The sequence below is a fragment of the Haliaeetus albicilla genome, chromosome 2 (genome assembly GCF_947461875.1).
Source record: "Haliaeetus albicilla chromosome 2, bHalAlb1.1, whole genome shotgun sequence".
Lineage (NCBI taxonomy): Eukaryota > Metazoa > Chordata > Aves > Accipitriformes > Accipitridae > Haliaeetus > Haliaeetus albicilla.
In genome coordinates this window covers 77,682,504-77,707,967 of record NC_091484.1, presented here as the reverse complement: position 1 = coordinate 77,707,967, position 25,464 = coordinate 77,682,504, and the positions used below count along the sequence as shown (strand labels likewise).

The 25,464-nt window shown below is 37.9% G+C and overlaps 1 protein-coding gene across 2 annotated transcripts in view; it reads left to right on the top strand.

Annotated features, from left to right (window-relative positions):
- Positions 1 to 20,997, top strand: part of LOC104317817 (meiosis-specific coiled-coil domain-containing protein MEIOC) — a 36,508-nt gene extending 15,511 nt beyond the window's left edge. For both annotated transcript variants that reach the window (XM_069778354.1, XM_069778355.1), the window contains exons 3-9: positions 1,126 to 1,253; positions 1,497 to 1,659; positions 5,945 to 6,046; positions 6,601 to 8,407; positions 11,508 to 11,642; positions 11,758 to 11,938; positions 13,715 to 20,997. In XM_069778354.1, the coding sequence (XP_069634455.1) occupies positions 1,514 to 1,659; positions 5,945 to 6,046; positions 6,601 to 8,407; positions 11,508 to 11,642; positions 11,758 to 11,938; positions 13,715 to 13,974 (2,631 nt within the window). In that variant the 5' untranslated portion in view covers positions 1,126 to 1,253; positions 1,497 to 1,513 and the 3' untranslated portion in view covers positions 13,975 to 20,997. The remainder of the gene's footprint in view (positions 1 to 1,125; positions 1,254 to 1,496; positions 1,660 to 5,944; positions 6,047 to 6,600; positions 8,408 to 11,507; positions 11,643 to 11,757; positions 11,939 to 13,714) is intronic.
- The last annotated feature ends 4,467 nt before the right edge of the window (positions 20,998 to 25,464 follow it).

The following is a 25,464-nucleotide window of genomic DNA, read 5'->3' as shown; positions in this document are numbered from 1 at the left end:
GGGGGTGTTGGGGTTTTTTTTGTTTGTTTGGGGGGTTTTGGGTGTTTCTTGGGTTTTGGGGGTTTGTTTGTGGGTTTTTTGAGTATCCAAAATGTTATTTTCAGAACCACAAGTACTCCATCTTTACTGGATGCCTTTACTTATGAGAATTAAAGGGCAGCTAGTTCAGTTCTTTATCATAAAAGTTTGGGGTGTTTTTTTCCAAGAAAGCTTCAGGTTTTACTCCTAGAGTCAAAACTTGCAAAAGTTAATCAACAAGGATCAAGACTCCTGGTGGTCAAGTTGGATGTTAATCAGCAGTGTGGCCTTGCAGCAGAGAAGGTCACCCCTATACTGGGCTGTCTTAGCAAGAGCGTAGCCAGAGGGGTGAGCACTGTTATGATTCCCTCTGTTCTGCCCTTTTAAGACCACAGCTGCATACTGTGTCTGGTTTGGGGCTCCCCAGTGCAAGAAGGGTACTGGAGTGAGTCCTACAGAGGCTTCCAAAATGCTTGTGGGCTGGAGAATGGGATGTTCGAGGAGAGGCTGAGAGCGCTGGGTCTGATCAACCTGGAGAAGAGAAAGAGAAGATCTTATGGGAGCGTGCAGCTGCCTTGTGGGAGGTTATAGAGAAAGTGGTCCAGACTATCTTCAGTACTTTTTTTTTTCTTTTTTAAACCAGACAGCAGTTAGATATTAGAAAAATTTGCCCAGAGAGGATGTGGTGGGATCTCAAGACTCAGCTGGGCAAGTTTTTGAGTACCCTGATCTAACTGGGTCTGCTCTGAGCAGGGAATTAGGCTAGATGACCCCAAAGGTCCCTTCCAACTCAAGAGTAGGTTTCTGATATTCTGTTTAAACCTTTGTCAGTCACAGGTTCTGTTGTAACAATTCCTCGTTGAGATACCTTATGAGGTATAGTTCCCAATGTTACTTAGATCTCCTATTATTTATTCTTTGAATAAATAATTTATCTATAATAGTCTTTTCTGGACCAGTATTTAAAGACAGATTAGTTTTCTTACCCACGTTTTGCTCTGTGAAGTTTATAAATGTCCCTGCCTGCTTACCGTGGGCTCTTTATTGGAATATTTTGTGTTCTCAGGGATATAGCAGGGATAATTGCTCTTCCCTTTGTTTTCTCAGAAGGGATGCGTATGCCTGTGACATGTGCATTTCCAGTCACATAGGCTAGAAGATTCTGAGCTTGTGAACGTGATACACAAACACCTACAATGTGAAATCTGTAGAGAATTCCTATTACTGCATAGTAAGTAATTTTTATTATTTACTTATTTATTTTTAGAAGATGCATAAATTTGTCAGATTTGGACTATGTGAAGGCGGGGGAGGGAACAAGTTTCAAACTGTATCCTTTTGGCATAGCTACGTTTCATTTTCCTGAAGAATTATTTAGCTTAAGATATAAAAGGAAGGGTTTGCTTTGTTGCCTTTACTGCTCGTTTACATAAACATCTAATGTTAAAAATGTTTCCTTCTTTTTTCAACATAGGTAGATAGCAAGAAACAAAAAATGGACACTCAGTTATTTTCCCCGTTATTAGGAGCAATTACTAGTACACCACCTCCGCTAGAATCTTCCCGTCTGTATAGTGACTGGTCAGCATGTGGAGAGGATATTAACTCAAAAACTTCTTTTCAAGACTGCACAAAGAAACGGTATGAGCACTCTTGGTATAATCTTATGGTGGTGTTCTGGAACACTGAGATTGTTATGGAGCAGAGCAAATGGGATTCTGGATCTTTTTAGGAAGAGTTTACAGGATAACTAGAAACTCAATAAATTTCCTTTGCTGTATAATAGTTATTACAGAGGTTGTGAAAAAAGGTAGGGGGTCTGTGTGTGTATAGATGTGTGTGTTTACATGTAAAAGCATTTAAAAATTTGGAAAGAATACTACATTTAGGGAATGAAATGGGAAACTGCCGTATGTAATTGAAAACTCCTTAAGGAAAAAAACCCACTCTCCTTCTGTGCCTCCCATCCCTCAGTACTGTAGCTCATAATGATCCTGCTCGATAATGTAGAGCATTTCCTGGAACATGAACAATGCAGAGTGTTGCACACAGGTACCTCTGCCGCTGAAAGCATAAATACTCATACAGCTACTCTTGAAAATACGCCAGCCTACTGTCTTATTGTGCCCTTAATATAAGGCACTCAAGTTCGATTTTATGTTAAAAAAAATTTTTTTGTCGTTTTGGATGCTGAATGAATGCAAAAGGGTCTTTGTTACTTGAATCACAAAATATTTTTTTTCCCCTGGAGAAATCCACTCTGCCCAAGTCTTGACTATTGCAGGCACTTCTGATCATCCAGTCCTAATAATGCAGTAAAATTATTAAAGGTACAGAGAAGGGCAGCAAGGCTGGATGGGGTTTGAAAGCTTCCCTGTCAGTGGAGAGTAAATAAAACTCCTCTTCATTTTTTGATAAGAGAAAGCTCTGCAGAGAAATGATTTCTATAAAATTGTGAATGATATGAGGATTGCAAGAAACAGGGAACGATTAAAGAAGCTGGGGGGGGTACCTGCTGAAATAATTGGTTCTCTCCTTCACATTGGTCATTTTATGGCTCATGTACAGCAATTGAAATTTTAATGTTAAAACTATTCCAGCCTTAGAAATGTGTAAACAATGATTTCATATTAGGCTTACCACTCTCTTCTTTCCATCTTAACACCAAGTGCTGGCAACATAATATTGCCTTTTGGGGGTGGTTGGTTGGTACAGACTGGCACAGCAGCTTTTGATGCTATTGATGACACTGTTAGCATTTCTAATACTAATCTCACTGCATTTTTTTTATCACTTGCCTAATAAGAAAGAGGAAGTTTGAGGTGGGGAGAAAGGGGAGTCCACTGGTTCAAAAGAAGTTGAAAGGTAACAGTTAAGGAAGATACATGCATTGCAAAGAAGATAAATACCATTTGGTAGTGTCACAAAGATGTTTGGTGGTTTTTTGTTTGGTTTTTTTTTTAAATAAAAGATCATATAGCTTTAGTATTAGCTGTAGTGCTAAGTTTAAGCTCTGAGTGGCAATCCACTAATTAAAATATACAATCTCTTCTTAAAACAGCCTTTAGATTATTGCAAGGTAGCAAATGCAAGGTAGCTTTTAAAAAAAAAAAATTTCAAGGAATTAAACAACTAAATGGTGCTTGCTGATTAATGATTATCCATGTCTACACCCATTCTGAGGTGGCAGATATGCAGTATTCCTTGAGGTTAAAAAAACTTCAGTGTTTTATTTTTTTTTCTTGTAATATGTTAGGGTACTTGGTGCCTAACTGTATTAGGTACAGTACATCTGTATCATTTTAGTTCCTCTAAGCTGCTCCTGAGAGCAACTGATCCATCACTGGAGATTTCTTTGCAGTGTAACTTTGCTCACACTTTTGTCCTTTTAATTCTCAAAATTTTGACCGTTGAAATTATTCCACAATAAATTCTAGGAGCCCTAGTACCTCAGACCTATGTATAGGCCTTTCAATAGACCAATATTCTGGTGCCATGGACTTCTCTTGAGAAATGTCCATTTGAAAGTCCATCCTTGTTCAGCACTAGATTGGATGAAATTATTGGCACCTTTAAAGAATTCAAGCATATTCTCAAATGCAGTATCTCCCCAAAGGAAAGCAATATTTCCATCTAATTTCTGTCCTCAAAGGCTATGGACATGTCCCCAGCTTCAGTTCTAGAGTTAATCACAACAGCCGGAACAGAACACAGATGTGGCAAAGGTACCATTTCCATTTACCTGTTGCTCTTTCATCTGCAACCCTCTTCCTTTCACCAGTACCTTGGAAGTTTTGCAGAGGAGCTGTAGGTCTTGGTTCTTCTGTTGTACTTTTTGTTCTTTCTCTGTCTGTAGGGGCAGGCTTGCTCACTGCCACAAACTTGGTGTCAGGCTGAACATTCGTATTTTATTTCGTAGAATTGCAAGCAATTTGGTATGGTTTTGCCTTTCCCGTGTGCTGGTTATTTTCATGGATTCTTTTTATGTTGCTCTGCCTTGGTAAGCAGTAGGTTGTCTTATGGCACTAGGAGGTAAAGATTTGATTCCTTGATGCTATAGAATCAAGGCATTTTACAGCAAGTGTTTTCTGGTACCAAACCAGAAAGGATAATAGCTGCCTACCTTGGACTTGAGAAAACTGAATGCCTGTTACACTGGGATTTTTGTTTTTAACTTTGGTTGTCCTGTTGTTCATGGAGGATACTTTATTGGGAGACCAGAAGACAAGAACATAGTTGACTTCTTTTCCACGTGTGTCAGTCTTTTTCATGGGAAGTATCTTCCTTTCAGGGTGGATCAGGATTTTATGATACAAGATGCTTCCTGACACGTTACATTACCAAGAATTTTCAGATTGCTGGTAGTGAACAGTACTGGCTTGAGACTGCATTAAGAAACAGAATTTGTCAAGGATTCAGCTTCTCTTGCCTTGAGTTGCGTTGTAGTATTTCCAGTGTATGTACCAGAAGGAACAGCTGAACGCTTCATCACACTTCCATCTAGTCTCTAAAATTTGTTTAGGTGATTTTAGACTCGCTCCTGGTCTGTGCTTGTTCTTTCCCAGAATTTTTTTTTTCCTTTTGTAGTCCACCCAGCTTCCTGCTGCCCTGTCTGCAGTTCTAAAATGGCCAGTAATTTTATTTTTAACTTCCATGCCACATTGCAAATTGATCTCTCCCTTGCTGAAAATCATCATCTAGATGCAAGCTTTCACCTGTGATCTCTGGTTCATTGCAGAAATTGGAAGTAAATAGGCCTCCTTTAAAAAAAAAAAAAAAAGAGAGAGAGAAAGAAAAAAGTTTGCTGTCTGACAAAGACACAGAATAGATTTGGTTATCAAATATCAGTTACAGTTCTACATTCATAAAACATTTTCAAGATTCTTAGCACTTGCGTATATCCTAAACAAAAACACGTAGACCAGATTCCTTACGGAGGTAACCGAATGGTCATGAAATAAGTAATGGAGGTAGTTAGAAGTGAAAATGTGGTGTGGTCTTAAAAGCTAGTAAGGCATAAGTGGCTAATTTTCACTGTAGCAAGAGATTAACAAGGTGATAGTCTTAATAGTTTATCCCACGTTTTATAGTCCTTGTTAATTGGCAAAATCAGTGTGAGTAATTATGTGGCAGCATTAGCAGACGATGTAGCTGTTTGGATAAGCTGACACCAGGGAAGACACAGAGATCTTCAGGGACCCTGAAACGAATCAGCTGAATGGGAATAGGATGATGAGTGAAATTTATTGAAGCAAATGATGCATGTTAGAAGGAAGGAGATCTTAACAGTGTTATGCTTTAATTAACTTCTGAGTAAGAGTTAGGTGTCATTACAGACAGCTCTGTAAAAATCTCATTTTGCATCTGAAGTAAAAGATGAAAGACGGGCTGGCATAAGAGTAGTGATGGTTGAACACCTTTGGCATTTATCAGTAATATTTAATAAAGTTTTTACCAACTTCTTTCTAAAAGGGGATTAAAAAGTGGTTCAACTTAAGTATAACTTAATTTTTTGGAGATGAAAATAATAGTTCTTGAATAATGGAAGTAGATAAATTAGAATCCTCTAGATTTTGAGAAGATGGATCATACTTATCCTCTAAAGGAATTTGAAGAAATGTCTATAAAATAGTTATGTTTATTGAAAAGAGAGGAAAATCTTCTGCTGCTCCTGTCTCTTCACATAGCAGCTTGAGAAGTCTTGGTGAAGGAAGAAGTTAGGAAAATTATTCTACTTCATTTAGGCCACAGAATTCATGAATGCAGGAAGAGATTTCTATATATGGGTGCTGAGAATATATTAAATTCAGAACACTTAGCAGAACCTGCTAAAATAAATTAAAGGTTTAATGCTTTACTTTTACTTTTGCCTGTTCTGTTTAGGAGAAAAAGACTTTTATTTATCTAGGCTTTTTTGTTTTCTCAGGGCACCAATAAATCTTTCTTATTCTGGCAATGCCCCTGATATGTTTGGGCTAGTGTCAAGCATTTTAGAGGAGCCAAGCAAGCCAGAACCAGTTACAGACTGGTAAGTTTGTTCTGAAAGTTCTTATATGTTGCGTATTGGTTTTTACATCCTTTGTCACACAGACAGGATATACATTTTGAATTATTTCATGGAGTTGAGTAACAAAGGTCCCTTGAATCCCCTTGAAATGTAGAAGTGTTTTTCTTTACTTCAATTGCCAGTTAAAAAAAAAAAAAAAAAAAGCAACAAACTGTTAGAAATGTGAATTTTCAAAAGTCTTCCTACAGCATTTCGGGGGCGGGGGGGCCAATATCTCATTTTAACCATTAGGGAGTTGGCTGAATACAGTCAAATCTAAAATATTTAATAAAACCAAATAAACTCTGTAGTTCTGAATATACGTATTATAAACATTAGAGAACAGCATTGGTAGTCAGATTTCACATGGCATTTACTCAACTACAGCAGGAATATTTCCCCCACTCCTATATTTTGGAGGGGGGCTGTGTATGGTTAGCCAAGAATGTAATGGGGGAATAACCATGTTACATGAACTGTTTTAATGTAAGAAATGTTTTAAATCATTGCAGGAGGTTTGTTTAACTTTGTTACAGGAATTCTCTTTCAAGATTGTTTCCACCGATGTGGGCACCTGATCTTGGAAGCAATGGTGAATTCTCAGGGCTCTCATCTAAGCACTCTGTTGAAAGTAAGGATTTTTCAAACCTGACAGGCACACAGAACTACTATCAGGAACACTTGCAAAAGTCTCATGATGTGGAGATGTTACACAGAGGTCTGGAAGATCTTCATCTCATAGAGTCTTGGCTTTCTCCATCCGGCCCTTGCACTCAGCCTGATAATATGCTGAAGACCAGTTATCCTGAAAATTCGTCTTTGCAAAATAATAATACAATTCACCAAGAAGGGTTTTCATTTCAAAATGTAGACTATAATCAGCATTTGTGCAGTTATGACCACATGAGGTTAAATGGAGACTACGAAAAAATTGGTTCCAATTTTAGCACTTTTTCTTCTCAGAACAGAATGAAAGAAGGCACTAGCATTCAGAAAGAGTATTGGAAAACTGAAAGAACAAGAGGCAAAGCTCTGAAAAATGATGCTCAAGAACAAACTAAGTATTCCCCTGATCTTTCCAATCAGCCTGTTGATGACTCTTGGGATAAAGTATCCCAGGACAACCACTTGTTTTCTAAAAGATATGAAAGCTTTACAGCTGCTCATAAATTGCAGTCATCTGTTCATCCAGCGCTATATTTTTTCAATCAACCCCCTAAAGAAAATAATTTTTCTGGAGGGGCAAACAGAAAACCACAGGAAAGCCATGTGCAAAATGGTCATCATAGCTTTACTTTGGGGGATGCTTTTAATAATAATGAATGTAAGATCCATATTAGTCCTAAAGAATGCTCTCATAAAGTAGCTGAATATGATTTATCTGCAAAAAATGTTACGCAAAATGGGAGTTACTCGTCGTACCATGGACGTACATGGCTGGATGGGAAAATGGCAAGTCCAACAGCTGCATCGGATATCACATATGGAAAGCAAGTGGTAACAAGTCCACAGTCATCTTCAGGGGTTTCAACCATGTCCGCTGGGTCTCCCACCCATCAGTCTATAACACAGTCCTCTTACTACTCACCGATCTTACCTGTCCTCCCTTCAAGGAAAGGTGGACGGTTACAAATATCAAACGGTGTTTCTAATAATTTGGGAGTTTCTAATTTTATCTCAGAAAATCAGAAGCAAATGAAACCCATTGGACGATCACAGCATGATTCATTGACTAATAAGGAGGGGCAATACCGTAAATTCCCCATTAATTTTTCATCTGACTGGTTAAAGCAACAGAATGCTGTAAGTGAAGACCCTGAAAAATACCACAGATTTCCGAAAAAGCAGACCCAAGAAAGTAGTAATAAAGATGATAGGAGAGGCAGAAGGAATTGGATTCCTCATTTTGGGTATACAACCTCAAACCGTCAGCAGTTCAATATGTTCCGAAAAAAGCACGAACAAAATGGTGGTAGCATGTCAGATTTCATCAATCCTTCTTTTCTTCCTTCTTTCCCATTAATGTCTGATTTTAAGCAAAATCCCAGCTTTCCTCCATTTAATCACCATCTCTTTTCATCAGCAAATAATTTCAGTTTTCCTCCATCAACATTTCCATTCTCGGAACTTGTTGATCTTTTTCATTATGATGACTTTAACCACTTAAATCCCTTCATCAATGACCTGTTTTGTGGGGAAATAGCTGCACCATACTTTGCCTTTCCAACACCATTTAATAAATACAGACCTCCAAGAAATCGCAGTGGACCTGCTAATGAGCTTCATATCCAACTGGAGGAGTGTTATGAGCAGTGGAGAGCTTTGGAGAAAGAGAGAAAGAAGGTAACACAACTGACAATAACTTCCTGTCAAAGCTGGTTATCACATGAAACAATTTATAGAGAGTAGATACTCTGGGCTGTCACTACTTTTGAGGAGACGAGAATTCTGTTGTCACGTTGTTTGTTTTAAATACCTAGAACACCATCTACAACATCTGCTTTGAATATAATGCTTGCATTGTTTGGCATGACTGGTTTTAAATTGTGTAGCTTTGAGCTTCAGTTCCTAAGGCTCCTTCCCCTTACACAGGGCTGCTAACACATTTCTCTCTATTAACCTACAATATTTGCTACAACAAATGTGATAAGTGTCACTGGCCAAAGCACTGAATTATTGTTTGCTTGGATGTTTTTCATTTATATGGTCAATAAAAGTTCATTAGGTAGTTGTTATTAATTCAGTAGGCCTTTGTTATGACTCTAGAGCCACCAGCCATAAATGATGATAGAGCAGGTTTAAGAACCACAGGTCGTTCTTAAAGTACTGGCGTTTTATGCACCTTAATGCTCTAAATGCTCTTATTGCACAGTTTGGTTAGATGGATCTCTTTTCTTATCCTGTACTTTTTCACTCCAGCTAAATCTTTAACTAAAGTATTATAAACCTAGGCTCTCCTTTTCCCTGCACAGTCATTTAAGGAGAGAACTTTCATCATGTTTTTTGGTTTTTGTTTTTGTGATATAGAGGTGTCCTTCCCTTTTTTGTTTCTTGTTTTACTAAATCTTGGTTTAGTGAAAAGAAAGAAAATCATGCTGATCACTCTGTACATGGCTGTAGAGAAAACCTACAGTGTTTTAAGTGGATGTGACTTCTCCCAAAGGAAGTTTCAATTTATACTCTTCTTGTTACAGTCACTTTCCTGCCTCCGACTCTCTTGCTAAGAACTGTTGTCAGGGTGGGATCACACTACTGAGAAATGTGTTACACTTGAGAATGAAAGCTCTGCACTTAAAAGGAGCAGGAAATGCTTTCCCAAGAGGAGTCAAATTTCTGAACTCCATGTCAGGTCTTGGAAACTAGATTGTCAATAATCCATAGTCCTAATTATACTCTGAGTGCCTGTCTACTTCTTCCATGTTGGAGAAGCTTCCTGGTCCTTGGATAAAGAGACTGATACCTGACCAAACTGGATGTCTGGAGAGCACCTTTTTCTTTCCGGCATCAACTGTTGAGATCTTGCTAACAACCTTCTAGGGGTGTAAATAGAACTGCCTGTCTTGTTTGCTCACTGATGCCTTTAAACAAGACTCTGTTCTGCCCATCCAGTCTCCTACCAGGAGTTCTCTACAAGTGAGAGGGTGATAATGATTCTCGTTCCAGTGTGTCCGAGACAACTGTGTTTTCAGAAACTCTTCTGCTTTCTGTTGTGGCAAAAAAGGCTGTTCCAAACTTGCTCATGCAAGATTTGGGTCAGTTAAGTCATTTGGGAAGACTGAATCATAGTTTTAATCTCATAATATATGGGGGTTTGTGTTTTCATGGTTAAAGGAGGATTGTTTATCCTCATTTTGTGTTCTTAATAATCAAAGGGATTTCATTGACTAACTTGATCTGGTCCATTCTGAGTGATCCAATTTTATCCTAGTGATCTACTCAGGCTTTCTCAGTCATTGATTTTTGTAGTTACAGACTACACCTGCAGATAGCTTTATTTATGAGTATAAACTGTTCTCAATCCCACAAGCCAGCTGCCATAGCGTGGCTCACATTCCTACAACCAAAATAATTATTCCTCAAAAGGGGATGACTGCATCTGACTGACAGGAATGTGCCTGGACTGCATTAATCTCTGTTTGTAGGTACAGTTAGGGAGAATGCTATAGCTCACCTGTACATAAGTATGTAGGGAGGGACTTTCTTTTGACATTCTCACCCTTTTGATATTCTCGCCCTACATTAATTTCTCAGGAGTGTAGACAGAGACCCTCACCCCAGCGGGACTTGCATTTAATTCTATCTAGCTTGTCTAATCAGTCAGCCCTTTCAGCTCTCAGAAACCTGTTCATAGCAGCTGCTTTGGAGTTCACGGTGACAGTGAGCTTACCTGTTTCCTTTTATAAATCTCACTTTTCCAGGGATCTTGAATTTAAAGAATTTCTATAAATTGTCTGTTAGGAATTGCCTGCAATATTAAGTGTGCATATAGGTTAATTGTGAATTGCTTATTAGCTGTAATTCTTATATGCCTGGTGGTGGTATATGAATTCATGACCCTTTCTCCATCCATTTTTTTCTGAATGTCTTTCAGGCTTCTGAGATGAATGCAAGTGGAGTCAGTCAGTTCTTGTAATTCACGTTAGATGAGGGCAGAGACTAAATAATATGGATATGTCAGTAAAACAAAAAGAAAAGGACTTCAGCAGATCTTTTCAGTATGAATGTGCATAGCATGAATGGGGACTTAACCTTGCCTTGAACTGCAATGTGGTACCTAATCTTTTTCTCCCAAGTCCATTGTATGCTGCAGAAGGAGCGAGATAGAGAATCAGCTGCTAGTTTTGTCTTTTTTTACTCCAAGTGTGAGAAGTTCTTATCCAAAAATAGATTTGGTGATGTTTAGTCACTGCCTGAGTTGTATAGTGGTTTGGCCAGTTCCTTTCTCAATGGGCAGTTTGGCAGTTAAGTTGATGACTTTTTCAGAGCTGATACCAGTTTATGTTAAATCTGGCTTAATCGTGATGCACTTCAGATACAACTTATGCTGGTGTGATCACCTGTTTCTTTTGTTAGTAATCATAATATGTGACATTTGAGAGACGCAGTGAGAGGCATACAGTTTAAATTCCTGGGGTACTGTACAAGAATTTCTTTGTGTAGGTCTGTGTCCAAGATTGGTTAAAATAAAGTTGTACAGCTTTGGTTCTAAAACTGGCACTAAGCATTGTACTCTGAGCTGAATTAGAGAAGTATTTTCATTCTTACAGCAACTGGTTGTACATCCAGACGGATATTTGGGAACGTTTTTCTGTAAATGCAGTCAGAAGGAAAGATAGGAAGCGCACTTCTAATGTGTTTGAGAATTCTAAACGACTCTGAAAATATGGATTGTAATATTGTACTAGTTTCAAACATTTAAAATGGCTATTTATTTCCCCTCCAGACTGAGGCTGACCTTGCAAGAAACTTTCCAGGAAAGCGCATATCTAGCTCAAATAACACTCCTGTGTCCCGACTTCCTGCTAACCCATCACGAGTTGATCGTTTGATTGTCGACCAGTTACGAGAACAGGCCAGGGTAAGCCTTCTTCAGTTACAGTTCCTGCATTTCTTTTTGGTTTTATGTTTGTTTGTTTGTTTAATGGAGACTTATAAATACTTAACGATTTTGGTGTTTTCAATGTATCTGGCAGGTGCTCACATTAATAGGAAAAATGGAAAGGCTTCGTGGTACCCCTGTACACAGTAACATATCCACTACATTGAAACGCCATATGGAAGCCATTCACATAACACAGGCAAGGCGTAAGGATGAGATTATTAATGTTGCTAATCCACAGAGACAAGGAGCACCACGTTATAATAATGAGAAAGGTAACTGTTTTCCATTTCTGTAGCTTTAAAAGCTTTTGCAAAGATTTAATCGTGAAAATAGGCCATTTGAAATATGCAAATTTGAAATATGCAGCAGTTATTGTAACTTCAGCAAAAAAAGTTTGTAAACCTGTCACTTTTTAAAAGACTTTAAATTGCTTTGAGATCTTTTTTCTTTTCTGTTTTTCTGTTACTAGTTTAAACACTTCGAAACATTTTCCTCTTGACTAGAAGAGAACTGTAAAAACTGTTCAGTGATATTATATAACCTTAAGTAGTTGTCCTAAAAGTGAAAACATACTTGTTTTTAAACAAGTTGAGTTTCTTTCTTTAGTGGTATTGCTAGTCTTTCTTTTTCTCTTCAGCTTATAAAGTAAAAAAAAGTGTTGGTGCTGTGCTAATCAATTGTGTCTACCTTATCTAAATCACAAAAACACCAGAAATTACATTTCACGATTCCCAACTTCTGTTGAAGTAAAGCCAAAATAATTTGTAGCAGCAGTATGTACTTCTGTAGAAGTAATGCAAAACAAGGGCAAACTGATTCCCTTCTAACAGCATAGTGTAAGTGGTAACTTGCTGTTCAGTATAATGATCGTACAGCTGATAGATACAGGAGTTTGGGGTTTGGCGGTAAAGATCATATTATTTTTCTTCAGAAAATACCTGTGTCTTGGAAAACGATTTCCAAAGAGGAATACACTTCCCCTGCCTCACCCCCATCCTCCTTTGGATCCTTACTCAGCACTGTCATATATTGTATTATTTCCTGTTGCTGCAGTGAAGCTGACAGTATGGTATCTTTGCCTTCCAGCAGTGTGTGTGGGATAGTTCTTCCTTGTAAGAAGGGAAAGATAAATTGTAAAGAGAGTCAAAATGTTTTGGTTTCACAAGTTAGGTGTCAAGCATGATGTCACATCCCTAAAAGTAATAGTCCTATATGCAAACCAACTTCTAAAATTACTCCTAAAATTGTGTAATGTGACATTAGCCCCAAGCATAAGCCAGGAAGCAGGTAGTCATCATCTTACAAGAAAAAAAAAAACAAACTACAAACCATGTTTTTGATAATGCTATATTGTGAAGGTATATGGAAGCAATATTCGAACCATCCTGTACCATACTTACAGTTAGAAAAATTGTAATTAGTCTTCTATGGTTAATGGTAACATCTGCAGTGTTAATGTTTCTGAAGAGGAGCTGTGCTGCTGTTGGGTTCTAAGCACAATCTAAACCACATCTAGAAAAGCCTTTAGTCCGTTTTTTGCTGTGAAATATGTGTTTCTTTGAGTTCTGCTGTTGGTGATCATATATCCAAGGATCAGCAGTGAGCCTTTTCTCACTGAGACTGCGTGGGTATTGGTGCCACTGAAAGGAAGGCAAAGGAGGAAAAAAGGATTACACCAAGCTCATCTGGTTGGAATTGAGTAGGTAGTTTTACTAATCATACTTGTTGAGTATCATTGTAGATAGTCCCCTCTGATAACATTTAATTAATGGGCTTAATGGTTGTTTCACAGGCCTGATGGTTATGCCACTGAATTTTGGACACAGTTATGGTTGCTATTAGTGTGAGATGTTATAGCTATCATTTGCAAGAGAAGAATGCTAACTGATGGAATTCAACCAGTGCAGTACCAGGGTACAATGTTAGCTGTTTCTTGACCACACTTTGCATACCAGTGATGGGTTGAACAAATTTATGGAATGTTTTAATATATTAATATTACTAGGCTTGTATACTGGTTTAACCTGTAACGTGTTCTTCTGTTGTAGATGTTCTGGCTCTGGCAGCTGCCATTAGAGAATTAGCTGCTTCCACACGCAAGGCTCGTACCGCTTTATGGTGTGCGTTACAGATGACTTTGCCAAAAAACTCTTCAAGCGGTCCAGTAAAACAAGAAGTTGTTGAAAGGGCATTGCAAGAGCTTTGTCCTCCAAACAGAAGCACACAAGAAAAAAGCAGCATGGAGCATGAAAACAAAGGAAGCAAAAAAGAAAAACCTGAGGAACCCATGAGGATTCTGGAATACTAGCAAATAATAATAATAATAATAACAAAAACAACAAAAGGGAGGCAGAAGGCTGAGGATGGGGAGGGAAGGGCAAAGTGTCCTGGATAGTACCATGGAAAGTGTGTGTTTTTGATAGGTTATAAAAAAGCAAAAGGGTTAACATAACTGATCAGTGCTGCAATTCTATTACTGTGATTCTGGTGTTGAGAGACACATCTTGTAATAGTGTTAATGCAATTTTAATATTGCTGGTATTGCAATGTCTGCTACATAAGAATTTTATTATTAAGAGGAACTAAACAATAGCTGAGCATTTCCTTGTGTGCTTATCCAAAGCTATGTATCAGCTGTGAGTTAAGCCATGACCTGAGAAACCAGAGTGTGGTAGAACTTAATTCTCCTTTCTTTGTTAATGATACAATTTAGCATACTTAAAAAAAAAAAATCCATTTGAAAGGTATTTCATAAATTGTTAAGGGTTTTTTTGCACCATTATATAGTTCTTTTAAGTGCCAAAGTGATCACTAAGTAGTTTGCATCCCATCACTCTGTACAGAGCAATCCACACTCCTTTATTGTTTTTGTGACAAGGAATCAGGTTGTCCAGGTTATTGCTAACAGTTTGACAAGAATAATAATTGGTTAATGTTGGTTGTGTGAGATGCTTCAGCAATTGTGCTGCCAATTCAGTTTCTAGCTAAACCAAGGTAAACCAAGCTTTTCTATAGCATAGTCCATTTAAAATTTTCCATTAAAAAAAAAAAAAGGATTTTGTAGATTTGCAGTAAGTACTGCATTGAAGTACACATTAGCAGGTGATATAAAGTTGTCACTCAGGATTAGAAATTAGATTTATTGATTCCTCAGTGGGTTAAAAAACAGTAACTATATAACATAGTATGCACTTAATTAAAAAATTGTTTGTTATTAATGTAAGTTCATGGTACTATAATTTTCAGAAACATTCCATATTTATTTTAATGTGTTTATTGAATGTTTATTTAAAATTCTATTTTAGTAATACAAAGTTGGATATTTTGCCAAATCTTCCGAATAAGCAGATTTAACGATTTACTCAGGAAATATGTATATTATTATATAAATATACACATGGTATATAGGGATTTTTTGGGGTAAGGGATGTTTGCAAAATATTTACACAAAGCTAACTATATACTAGGTTACCAAAGCTGTTTAACTGATTAATTTTTTGCATGGAAGATTTAATATATTTAATTGCTGTTAACTAGTCTCCATTCTGTGGCCTAGACAATCAGAAGTGTTATGTATTGGTGTGAATGTTCAGGGTGAGAATTAGAAAAGAATGAGTAATTCAAGTTTTGTTCTTAGGGCACTTATAAATATTTTAATGCTTTAACAGCTGTCTTACTGTTACACAATCTCTTAACATGTACTAATAACAAACTAAGATTCTTAGGTATCAGTATATAATGAATGGCTTTGGCGAGCAGTTCTTATTTTAAAAGTGAATTAAGTTGGGGATATAAGCAAAGTTTGAAAGACAAAAATGAAGATTTTTATGTTCCATGGTGTTCGATGTTGAATTTGACATTTTGTGGATAAATATATAATTCTTTCCATATATATATGTACTTGCAAAATGTTCCAAATGCAGTTCTGTAGTTTTGGATCTGTGGATGTTTCTAGAGCAGATGTAGTCTCAATAGTACCATCGTTAACTGTAATGAGGCAGTAGCTACATAACTTCGTCTAAAAACGTTGCACAAGCCTCATTGTAATCCACTGAATAAAGTTTAAAAACAAGAGTTGATAGAAATCGGAATCTTAGTATAGCAAGATTATGTTTTTTTTTTCCCTAAAGAAAGTGAATTCAACTTAAAAGAATATTTTCAGCCTTAGCCTAAAAAACAGGTAGTGGAGAGAGTTACTATAGTGTGAGTGTTTTCTCTGTGTGCATGTGCAATTTATTTGCACAAACTAATTTAAGAAGGTTAAATTTGTGTTTGTGAAACTAATTAACTATACTCCATGGTTTTAAAAGTGGAGTCTACAGTATTTCAGTTAATGAATAGTTTTGGGTTTTAGTTATGATTACTGTGTTGACAAGAAATCAGAATTTGAAAGTCTTGATCAGCTTTTCTGTTTACAGAACAATTGTAGTCCTGCAGGGTTGTTTTGTAGTGGTGAATGTATAGGGCGTAGTAGGTCCTTATTGTATTGCTCGTGTGTTAATTATTATTGTGAAGGAATGTGGTCTTAATTGGTTCATAATATAGTTAATGTGCCTTTAACAGTCTCATTTTTCAAAAATGGTAAATAGCTGTATGCTCACTTCTGTTTTCATTGGCAGTTTAAAAATGCATTTAAAAAGTGTTACAGTGTGGCTGCACTTGACTATAGCTAACAATTAGCATATGCTGTTAATGTTGTTCTTGCATACTGTTAGACTGTCCAGTTATGGGCTCTTTAACAAGCATAAAGCACCGTAGCTGTGCAGAGTCGCTACAGGTCAAATGTGTTAGTATCAGATTTTCCTTGTCATGCCCTACAAATGCAACCAGCACGCACTCGTATTTCATTTTTCCTTGCTTTGTTTTCTTCATAAAAACTCGGGGTCTTCATACCAAAATGATTTTGTGCCCATTTCTTTAAATGATTGGATTATGGACAGCATTAGACCTCTAAAGACAAAAGTCCTTTTAGAATGCTTCAGTTCTGTTGCTTTGTTACACGCCCTTTTATATTTCAGGGGAAAAAACACTGTATTTTGTAAAATAACCACCAGGATTTGCAGCAGCTCTGTTAGAGTCATAACATTTTTTTAGCTGCCTAGTGTTTAATTTGGCAACAATGTACAAATTCTCCAAGTATCACACTGAATTTTTGGTATGAGTTAAGTATAAGTATGATGCTTCTGGTTTTAGGGACTAATTGTATTTGCATTTTACTGACTTCAGTGGAAACAGAGTTAAGGTATTAGGTCACACTTCAGCCAGAGGGATGTTTTTGTATTGGAGTTGGGTTTGATTTTTGAAAATTCCCCACCCCGATTTGTGGAGCAAGCAGGTAAAATTTAGTTTATTCCCTCCTTCTCCCTCCCTCCCCCAGCTTTGTTGAGATTTAATTGTTCTCTTTTTTCTGTTTTGATTTATGCAGTTTACATTTTTGAATGAGGTGAAGAAGATAGCAGAGTTGTAGCTAGTCATGGTAGCAGTGATACTAGATTGCTCCAGTTTAAGAGAACAGGATACCTAAGAGTCCTTTCTCAAGTCAAGATTATTATTAGGGTGTATGTTTTGATAGTTGGTAATGAATCTTTAATGCTTTAAAATCCCAAATTGATAGTCTAGTACAACACAGATTTAAGAATTGCAATTACTTCTGTATTCTGTATAAATAACTGGAGGCTTCTGGTGAGTCCACCTTCTTGATTCCCAGAAGAGAGGCCAGCATCAGAGTAAACTTTTTTTTCTGGCTGTAGGTTTGCTATCTCTGCTTTTCTTCTGCCTCCACAGGGTCCCTCTGGCAATTAAGTTAGTCTGATGGTATCTATATAAACTAAAACTAAGAAATGGGTATTAGTTTGTCATTATTTTTATTAGAAGGGCATACGGGGAGGTTGTCTGGGTTTGTGGTGCTTGTCTTGCTGTGGCCTTTTCAGGACTGTGTGTAAGACGAACTACTAGTTCCCAAACTACTGCTGCTATTGGTTGTTTCTTACTTCCAGACTGAATATTCTTCTTTGCTCTTGGTATTTACCACCACTACTAATCTTTTTGTCTGTACCTGGATATGTATAATTTGGAAATGATTTGCCTTACAGCTTGGAAACTGACGCTCTAGTCTTCATAATAAGTATCTTCTCACTATTCCTGGTACCTTTTCTCTTTGGTGAAGTAAATGAATAGTAGAAGATGGAGATTATGCGAGTGGGAGGCTTTGTTGAGGTACTTGCTGGCCATCTAGCCTTTACTGCCTTTTTGGAGAAGTGTGGAGATACTCCAAAATTTTGTGGAAAGCTTCCTAGCTTTAGGCCTATGCACTTTTCCAGAAGTGACCATGAGCACAGCTTCCTGGGATTATGTTTGATCTGCTACCCAGGCCTTTTCCCATTCTGTTTGGGGAAATACAGAAAGAAAGGGGAGCTACGAGAAGGAAGGAAACACTGAGCCACAGGAAACCCTACCTCCAGTGGACAGGATCACTCCTCTGTGGCTCCTGAGGTCGGAAGGTGTGAGCCTGAGGGGCCAGGACTCTGTCTTTGCCTAAAGCGTGTTTCCCTTTTCCCCATCTGGTCCTCACACACACTGTCAGCTTTCAATGCTGAGACTTGTGGCAGAGTTGGCTTTTTCTTGGCCCGCTCTGGTAGCCATCCTTCCACCCTTGTATGTTTTAATTGTATGGAATCAAGCTTGTGTACCAGCTAGAGGGGCTAGAAAAGGGCTTGGGAACAGCTGGTTCAAACCAACGGGGTATGGTCCTCCCTCTTGGATCTCACCTCTCCACTGCTGTCTGTAAGGGAAGAGAACGAAGTAGGGTTTAAGCTCAGATTTCTAGACTTAGAAAATGACAAATGGCAAGGAGTACTTAGCATAAAACCTTCATTGAACTGTTTGGGTTTTTTAAATCTGTTCTTCCTCAAGTGACAGCATTCACCTTTGCTCAGTATGATATTCTCAGATACACAATTTCTGTTAGGTCATAGCTCTAATTCTGTAAGTTGGATTTTTTTGTTTAAATGCTGTAAAGATTATGCAACAAACAGACCTTAAGCCTATATGTATTTTTTTTTTTAAGTTACATTGTTACCTGCTCTGAAAGCTGGCCTGTTTTGTTTTTCTTTTTTTTTTTTTTTCCTATTCTCTGTTTGGGAGCTGTGATGTCAAAATGCTGCATGTTGGAGCAACCCAAAGCAGTAGAGTTGGGGATTTTTTGTTCTTTGTATCTTTGTTACTTTGTCAGTGTACATAATCATAGTTGTAAAACTAAATTTTAAGTTCTGCTTCGTGGCCACAGTCTTCTATAGATTTTTTTTTTCTTCTAATGGAGTCATTAAAGTGGAAAAACTTGAGTTCCTGATTATTTAACTCTTTGCTGTTGTAGTTTATATTGAACAAGAACAGGGAATAGTGCACATCAGTGAATATGAGAGCAGTTGACTTTGGAATATATATTTTTATTATTATTTTTAAATAGGTGCATTTGCATTTAGGCTAATGAAGAGATGGGCGTGGTCCTACTTCCATTGAAGCCAACAGCTTTAACAGATTTTTGTCTTTTTCTGGCTTTTTTGCTTTACTGGCATGATAGCTCGAGTTAGGTAGGCTCTTTGTAAGTACAAGCTTAGTAGTTCACCTTGAACATTTGTTATCAAGAAACTCCAGAAGGATGTGTTCCCAACCTTTTTTATAAGGTTTCTCACTACACTGACAACTTGGAATTAGCAGGATAATTTTGCTTTCTTTTAAAGCTGAGGAATGTACCTACTGCAGAAACTTTGGCTGAATTGAATTTGTGGGTTTCTGAGAATTTTGCACCTTGTTTTATCCTGATCCGCTTTGATGGAAATATAGCCTTAACCATACTAAGACCTTGATTTATTTCCTGTGCAGTTTATCCATGTCAGTCACCAGCACTTTTTTTGTTTTGTAGAACATGATATAAAAATCGGGCATCTCTTATTTTTTTGGTAGATACTGCTTTCTAATTTTTTTTTTTAAATAACAACTTTGCCTATCAATTTTATCAGTTATGTAGAATGGAAGTTCCTTATTTTTTTCATTAGCAATACTGTAATCAAAGGTGCAAAAAAAAAAATGCATTTAATGTATGTAGTCTGTGCTGTTAAAGACTGTAAATGTATCAGGTTAGGAGCAACTTAAAAATATTGAGGAACTGGAGCTATAAAACCTCTTTGCTTGTTTGCCAAATGAGCTTTAAAAAGGAAAATATTTACATATAGTGTATAAAAAGCTCGTTAGAGAGAAAGAGTAAATCAGAGTCAATTGAAAATCATTGCCAGACAAAGATTGCTTTACATTTTTTACTGTATAAAATACAACCAATTTAAAACTTGTTTATGCACAGTAATAACTTAATGAGCATAGTTTTTTCACAGAATTAGGCTATTTCCAATATATATGGGAAAAATAAGTTTCCTTTTATTTTTTATGACAGATATACAAAGATTAATAGTGTCTATATTTTAATATGCTATCTGGTGTCTGAAGTATATCTTTTACATGTTTGTTGGTTAAACTCATTTACTTAAAGTAGCAAATTTTACACTGCTAGTGGAACATTACTGAAGGAAGATTTTGTGAGTTGATCCATTCAGTAAGCCCAACAGAAATATGTGAAAGTATAATTTAGCTTAAAAAAAAAGTCAATTGTTGATTATACAAGATTTTAATCATTAATCAGTTTAGGCTTATTTAAATATTTCTGTAAAACAACTGTGGATGTTTGAATGAACGCTGCAAAAATCTTACTTCTACCTCTTGTGTAACATTCTTAAAATTATACTTTGCAGATCTCTTTGGGATGTACTTTGATATTACAGGGCGTTGGTACACCTTAACTTGTGAATTTCATCTGCTTTTCCTTTTTTTCTGTTAGTCATTTTCTGTGCAACACCGGGATGCCTTGTGGCTGGGGCTAGATTACGTTCACCTGTGTAAAGTAGCTTCAGGCAAACTGTGCACACTAACACGTGGTTTCTATTAAGCAAAAGGTACATCAGTCAAAAGAGATTATAAGGTTTGTGTTACATGTATGAACGTCTCAGAAAGATGAGAATTCTGTAATAAATCATGGCCAGTGTAATTTTCTAGTATTTTTATGTATGTGATTGATTCCTTTTATTTAAATAATCAACTGTGTTGTATGTATGTCCCTAATAAATAGTTACAGCTTCTTGATTTGTTCAGTTCAACTCACACTACTTATTAGCTGCTGTTCTCCATGTGAGATTAATTTGGTTTTGGTAATTCTGCCTTGAAAAGTTGTTATGTGTTCTGCTTTAACACAGTTACAAAAATTAAAATTCTTCATGTTTTATGAGTCTGGTTTTATTACTTCAGCAAATTCTGTGGGAGAAAAATGGGCAGTTTGGGTTGGCATTTGTTGTGCTTGGGTCTGAGGAATATCTTTTGATCTGAATGCAAAGTCACACAGAGACAACTTCTGAAAATGTAGACTTGCATCAAATAGTTAAAAATAAAGGACAATGTTTAGTAACTACTTCACATAGCATTGCTGAGGGGCAGGGAGGAGTCTTGCTGAATCTGACATGTTTCTCAAACCAAATTACCAAGTGTCACAGATGTGGTTTTAGTGGGCATGGTTGATGGTTGGACTCGATGATCTTGAAGGTCTTTTCCAACCTAATGATTCTGTGATTCTATGGTTTTGTTGACATAGGTATTGGAAGCTATAAGCAGGAACAGAACTCCTTTATGCTGAATGTCCTAAAAGACACTGGATGACAACGTGCTTTGCAAATCACTGACATGCAGATCTTGATTCCTCTCTCCCTTCCTCAGTGAGATGAATTCAGGCAAATCTCAGGTGTATGGAAACTCTGTATATTCTGGAATTGCACACAGTGAGTGTGTCTATATGTGCACAGCAGGTCAGGTATCGATAGTCAAAAAATGAAATTTACTGTATTGTGAACACTTGCTTTTTTATTTGCACTGTCAGCTGCTTTTTATAGGCTTTTGAGGATCCCTTCTATTCTGCGTATAATAGCACTTTATATACTTCATAAGCATCGAGGGAGATTCCTCCTGGTAATGCAGAGATTCATAGTGCCAGTCTGGCAGGTCACATGGGCTGGGATTGCCCTTGGTTTTTCCCCTAGTAACAGGTGGAGCATGAGCTGACTATACTTATATTGTCGATGGGATTAATCCTGTCCTATGGTTTGTGAATGTAATACTGGTCGCAAGTCGAGCATTGCACAGCTAATGCAAGAGTGCAGCTTGTTTGTCTTGTGGAGTCTAGTGTGAAATTTCAAACCTCGCAGGGGAGAAACTGTTCCTCAGTTTAGAGTTTAAAATTTCTAAGCGTTTTCTTTTCTGGTGAAATGCAGAAAAAAATAATTGATACAATAGTTTTTCATTAGTGGAAGACTTATAAAAATTTTCGTGGTGCTTTGAATAATTTAAACATGTGCATTTCCATATTCAGCTGATGTATACATGTTAAATAGCTCAATATGAAGTTACTCGAGCTCACCTTTGAAAGAGTTTCTCCCAAATCAACACCCCACAAACATTTTTGGTTCCCTTTTCCCTTCGCTCCCATCCCAAATCCCCATGGTTTTGCATTTCCCGTATCGCGTAGGTGAGCGAGGAAGAATGTACCGAAGTTTTTGTGGGTTCGGGCTGTACGTCCTCTTTGGTTTAGGACTGATCAAGGGCTGTCACTTAGGGCAAGCCACAGGAATTTTGGTTCCCAAACAGCCGCAGTGCCATCCCAGCCCTGATACGTTGCATGGTAACTTAAGAACCAAATTTGAAGTCTTTCTGTAAAAATGCCAAACTAGGATAATGGAAGCTGATCAGATGTGTTTGTTGGTTTCTGGCCTGAAGCTATCTTTATCTACTCTTAGCAGGTTTCTCTTGTCATTGCTGTTTTGGACCCATGTTTTATAAGTTAATTTTGGGGACACTGCAAGAAGCCCCCTCTTTTTTTTTTTTCCCCCTCTTGCTCTTTTTTTTTTTCCCCCCTCTTGCTCTTTTTTTCCCCCTCTTGCTCTTTTTTTTCCCCCTCTTGCTCTTTTTTTTTCCCCCTCTTGCTCTTTTTTTCCCCCTCTTGCTCTTTTTCCCCCCCCCTCTTGCTCTTTTCCCCCCCTCTTGCTCTTTCCCCCCCCTCTTGCTCTTCCCCCCCTCTTGCTCTTCCCCCCCTCTTGCTCTTTCCCCCCCTCTTGCTCTTTCCCCCCCTCTTGCTCTTTCCCCCCCTCTTGCTCTTTTCCCCCCCTCTTGCTCTTTTCCCCCCCTCTTGCTCTTTTCCCCCCCTCTTGCTCTTTCCCCCCCCTCTTGCTCTTTCCCCCCCTCTTGCTCTTTCCCCCCCTCTTGCTCTTTCCCCCCCTCTTGCTCTTCCCCCCCCCTTGCTCTTCCCCCCCCTCGCTCTTCCCCCCCTTGCTCTTTTTTTTCCCCCTCTTGCTCTTTTTTTTCCCCCTCTTGCTCTTTTTTTTTCCCCCTCTTGCTCTTTTTTTTTCCCCCTCTTGCTCTTTTTCCCCCCCCCTCTTGCTCTTTTCCCCCCCTCTTGCTCTTTCCCCCCCCTCTTGCTCTTCCCCCCCTCTTGCTCTTCCCCCCCTCTTGCTCTTTCCCCCCCTCTTGCTCTTTCCCCCCCTCTTGCTCTTTCCCCCCCTCTTGCTCTTTTCCCCCCCTCTTGCTCTTTTCCCCCCCTCTTGCTCTTTTCCCCCCCTCTTGCTCTTTCCCCCCCCTCTTGCTCTTTCCCCCCCTCTTGCTCTTTCCCCCCCTCTTGCTCTTTCCCCCCCTCTTGCTCTTCCCCCCCCCTTGCTCTTCCCCCCCCTCGCTCTTCCCCCCCTTGCTCTTTTTTTTCCCCCTCTTGCTCTTTTTTTTCCCCCTCTTGCTCTTTTTTTTTCCCCCTCTTGCTCTTTTTTTTTCCCCCTCTTGCTCTTTTTTTTTCCCCCTCTTGCTCTTTTTTTTTCCCCCTCTTGCTCTTTTTTTTTCCCCCCTCTTGCTCTTTTTTTTTTTTTCCCCCTCTTTTTTTCCCCCCCCCCTCTTTTTCTTTTTCGGATTTCCAAAGCACTGTTATTTAGCAGATCATTTGAGAAACATCCCTCCACTGACAGGCATCTCTGCTTTTATTCAAATGCAGCTTGGTTGCTTTGATACTTGTTCCAAAACACCTGTAATGGAATAGTTGCAACTATTTTAGTTATAACTATATTGGCACCTTGCCTGTGAAGATACTTTGGAAAACAGTCGCAGTGAGATGTTTTCCTCCTAGCCTGTTACCCCCGAATTAGTCTGATAACATTTGGTATTGTCTGTTGATTTTTAAATAATGTTAATTGAAAGTATTTGACATACATATTTTTTGATAGGCTGACCTTTGTGAAGCCATGCAATTTGGTTGGACTGTTCTGATTTGAATAACAGTCCGATATAAAAATGAAAACACTGTGATTCCACAGTGCTAACTCATTAAACTTACTGAGGGAGACCTTTGATTTCTAGCTGATGAATCATGCTGTGTATAGATATATATAGTTCAAGAGTGTTGGGTTGCAGAAGATGCACAGCCTCAGTAAGTAGTGAATTCAGTTAAATACTCTTGAAGAATTAGCAGTCCTAAAAGAAGCAGCATTCTTTTTCACTGTTTAAAGAACAAATTTTGCTGCGTTGTATTTGTCTGAAAAATCGATGTTACTGCAAATGGGTTACAAACAAGTGTAAACCTGAAATGTTTGTTTGTTTAGGGTCAGTGTGTGAAATGCAGAAGATGATAGACATCTGAGGTGGAGAGAAGAGATTTAGCATAAAGGTCTCGGTCTAGCTGTTAAAATTATCAACTAAAGTGACAAGTGTTTATCGAAGTCATCTCAGTTTCTTCACTAATGTGTTGTCCTAGAAATGGATCTCTCTCTCACACGGGTGATATAAGGAGTACTACTTTACTTAGCTGGTGCAATTTTCTTCCTCATAGCAGAGCCACTGCCTGCCTTCTGAATTTTACTACAAAACGCTATTTTATATAGTCATTTCAGACTATATGACTGCCTGCCAAGTAGTTTCTGCTATTGCTTGTGGTATAGAATTCCCAGATCCTTGTGGCTTGAGTAAGTGATTACTGAAGGTAATCTGTAATACATAGCTCAAATGCAGTTTTTCTCCCCACTCCCCATGTTTGTGACCTTCCTAGTCTGTGATGGTGGCTGAGAAATGTCTGTCACAGCAAACCATTAATGTTGTAGGGTAAAAAAGTTTATGAGAGATCTCATAAACTGCAAAGTTGAATGTGAGGTTGGTAGATTTTTTGCTTTTAACATAAAATTGTAGCTCACTGCCATGGGTTTATTGTTTTGCTTTGGGTCGTTTTAAGAAAATTTTAAAAATAGCAGTACAATATTTAATAGCTGTGTTTATTTTCTTTTCACAGATCTGCATATAAATCAGGACCCAGTGTAGTTTCTACTGACTTTTATTAACAATAATAAGGAGATAGATGCAAGTAGCAGGATACATGGGTTCTAACTGTGAAATCAGTGTTGAGAAAAATCTGCTTGAATGCTTTGAAATGTGCGTATGTAGCTATATGGGCATTCTGATTTACAGAAAGAATTTATTACAACATAAGCTTTAACTTTGCCGATAAACTGTTGTTTCGAGAAATGTAGATATGAGATTCAGAGCTTCTGGAAGTTGCTTGGTTATATTCTCATAAATCAGAAGATCGAGTGTCTTCTGTAGGTGAGTTTTGAATCTCAGGCAGGCTGTTGCATAGGTAACTATTTAGCTAATCCTCTTCTATAAATCCATAGCTTACTAACTC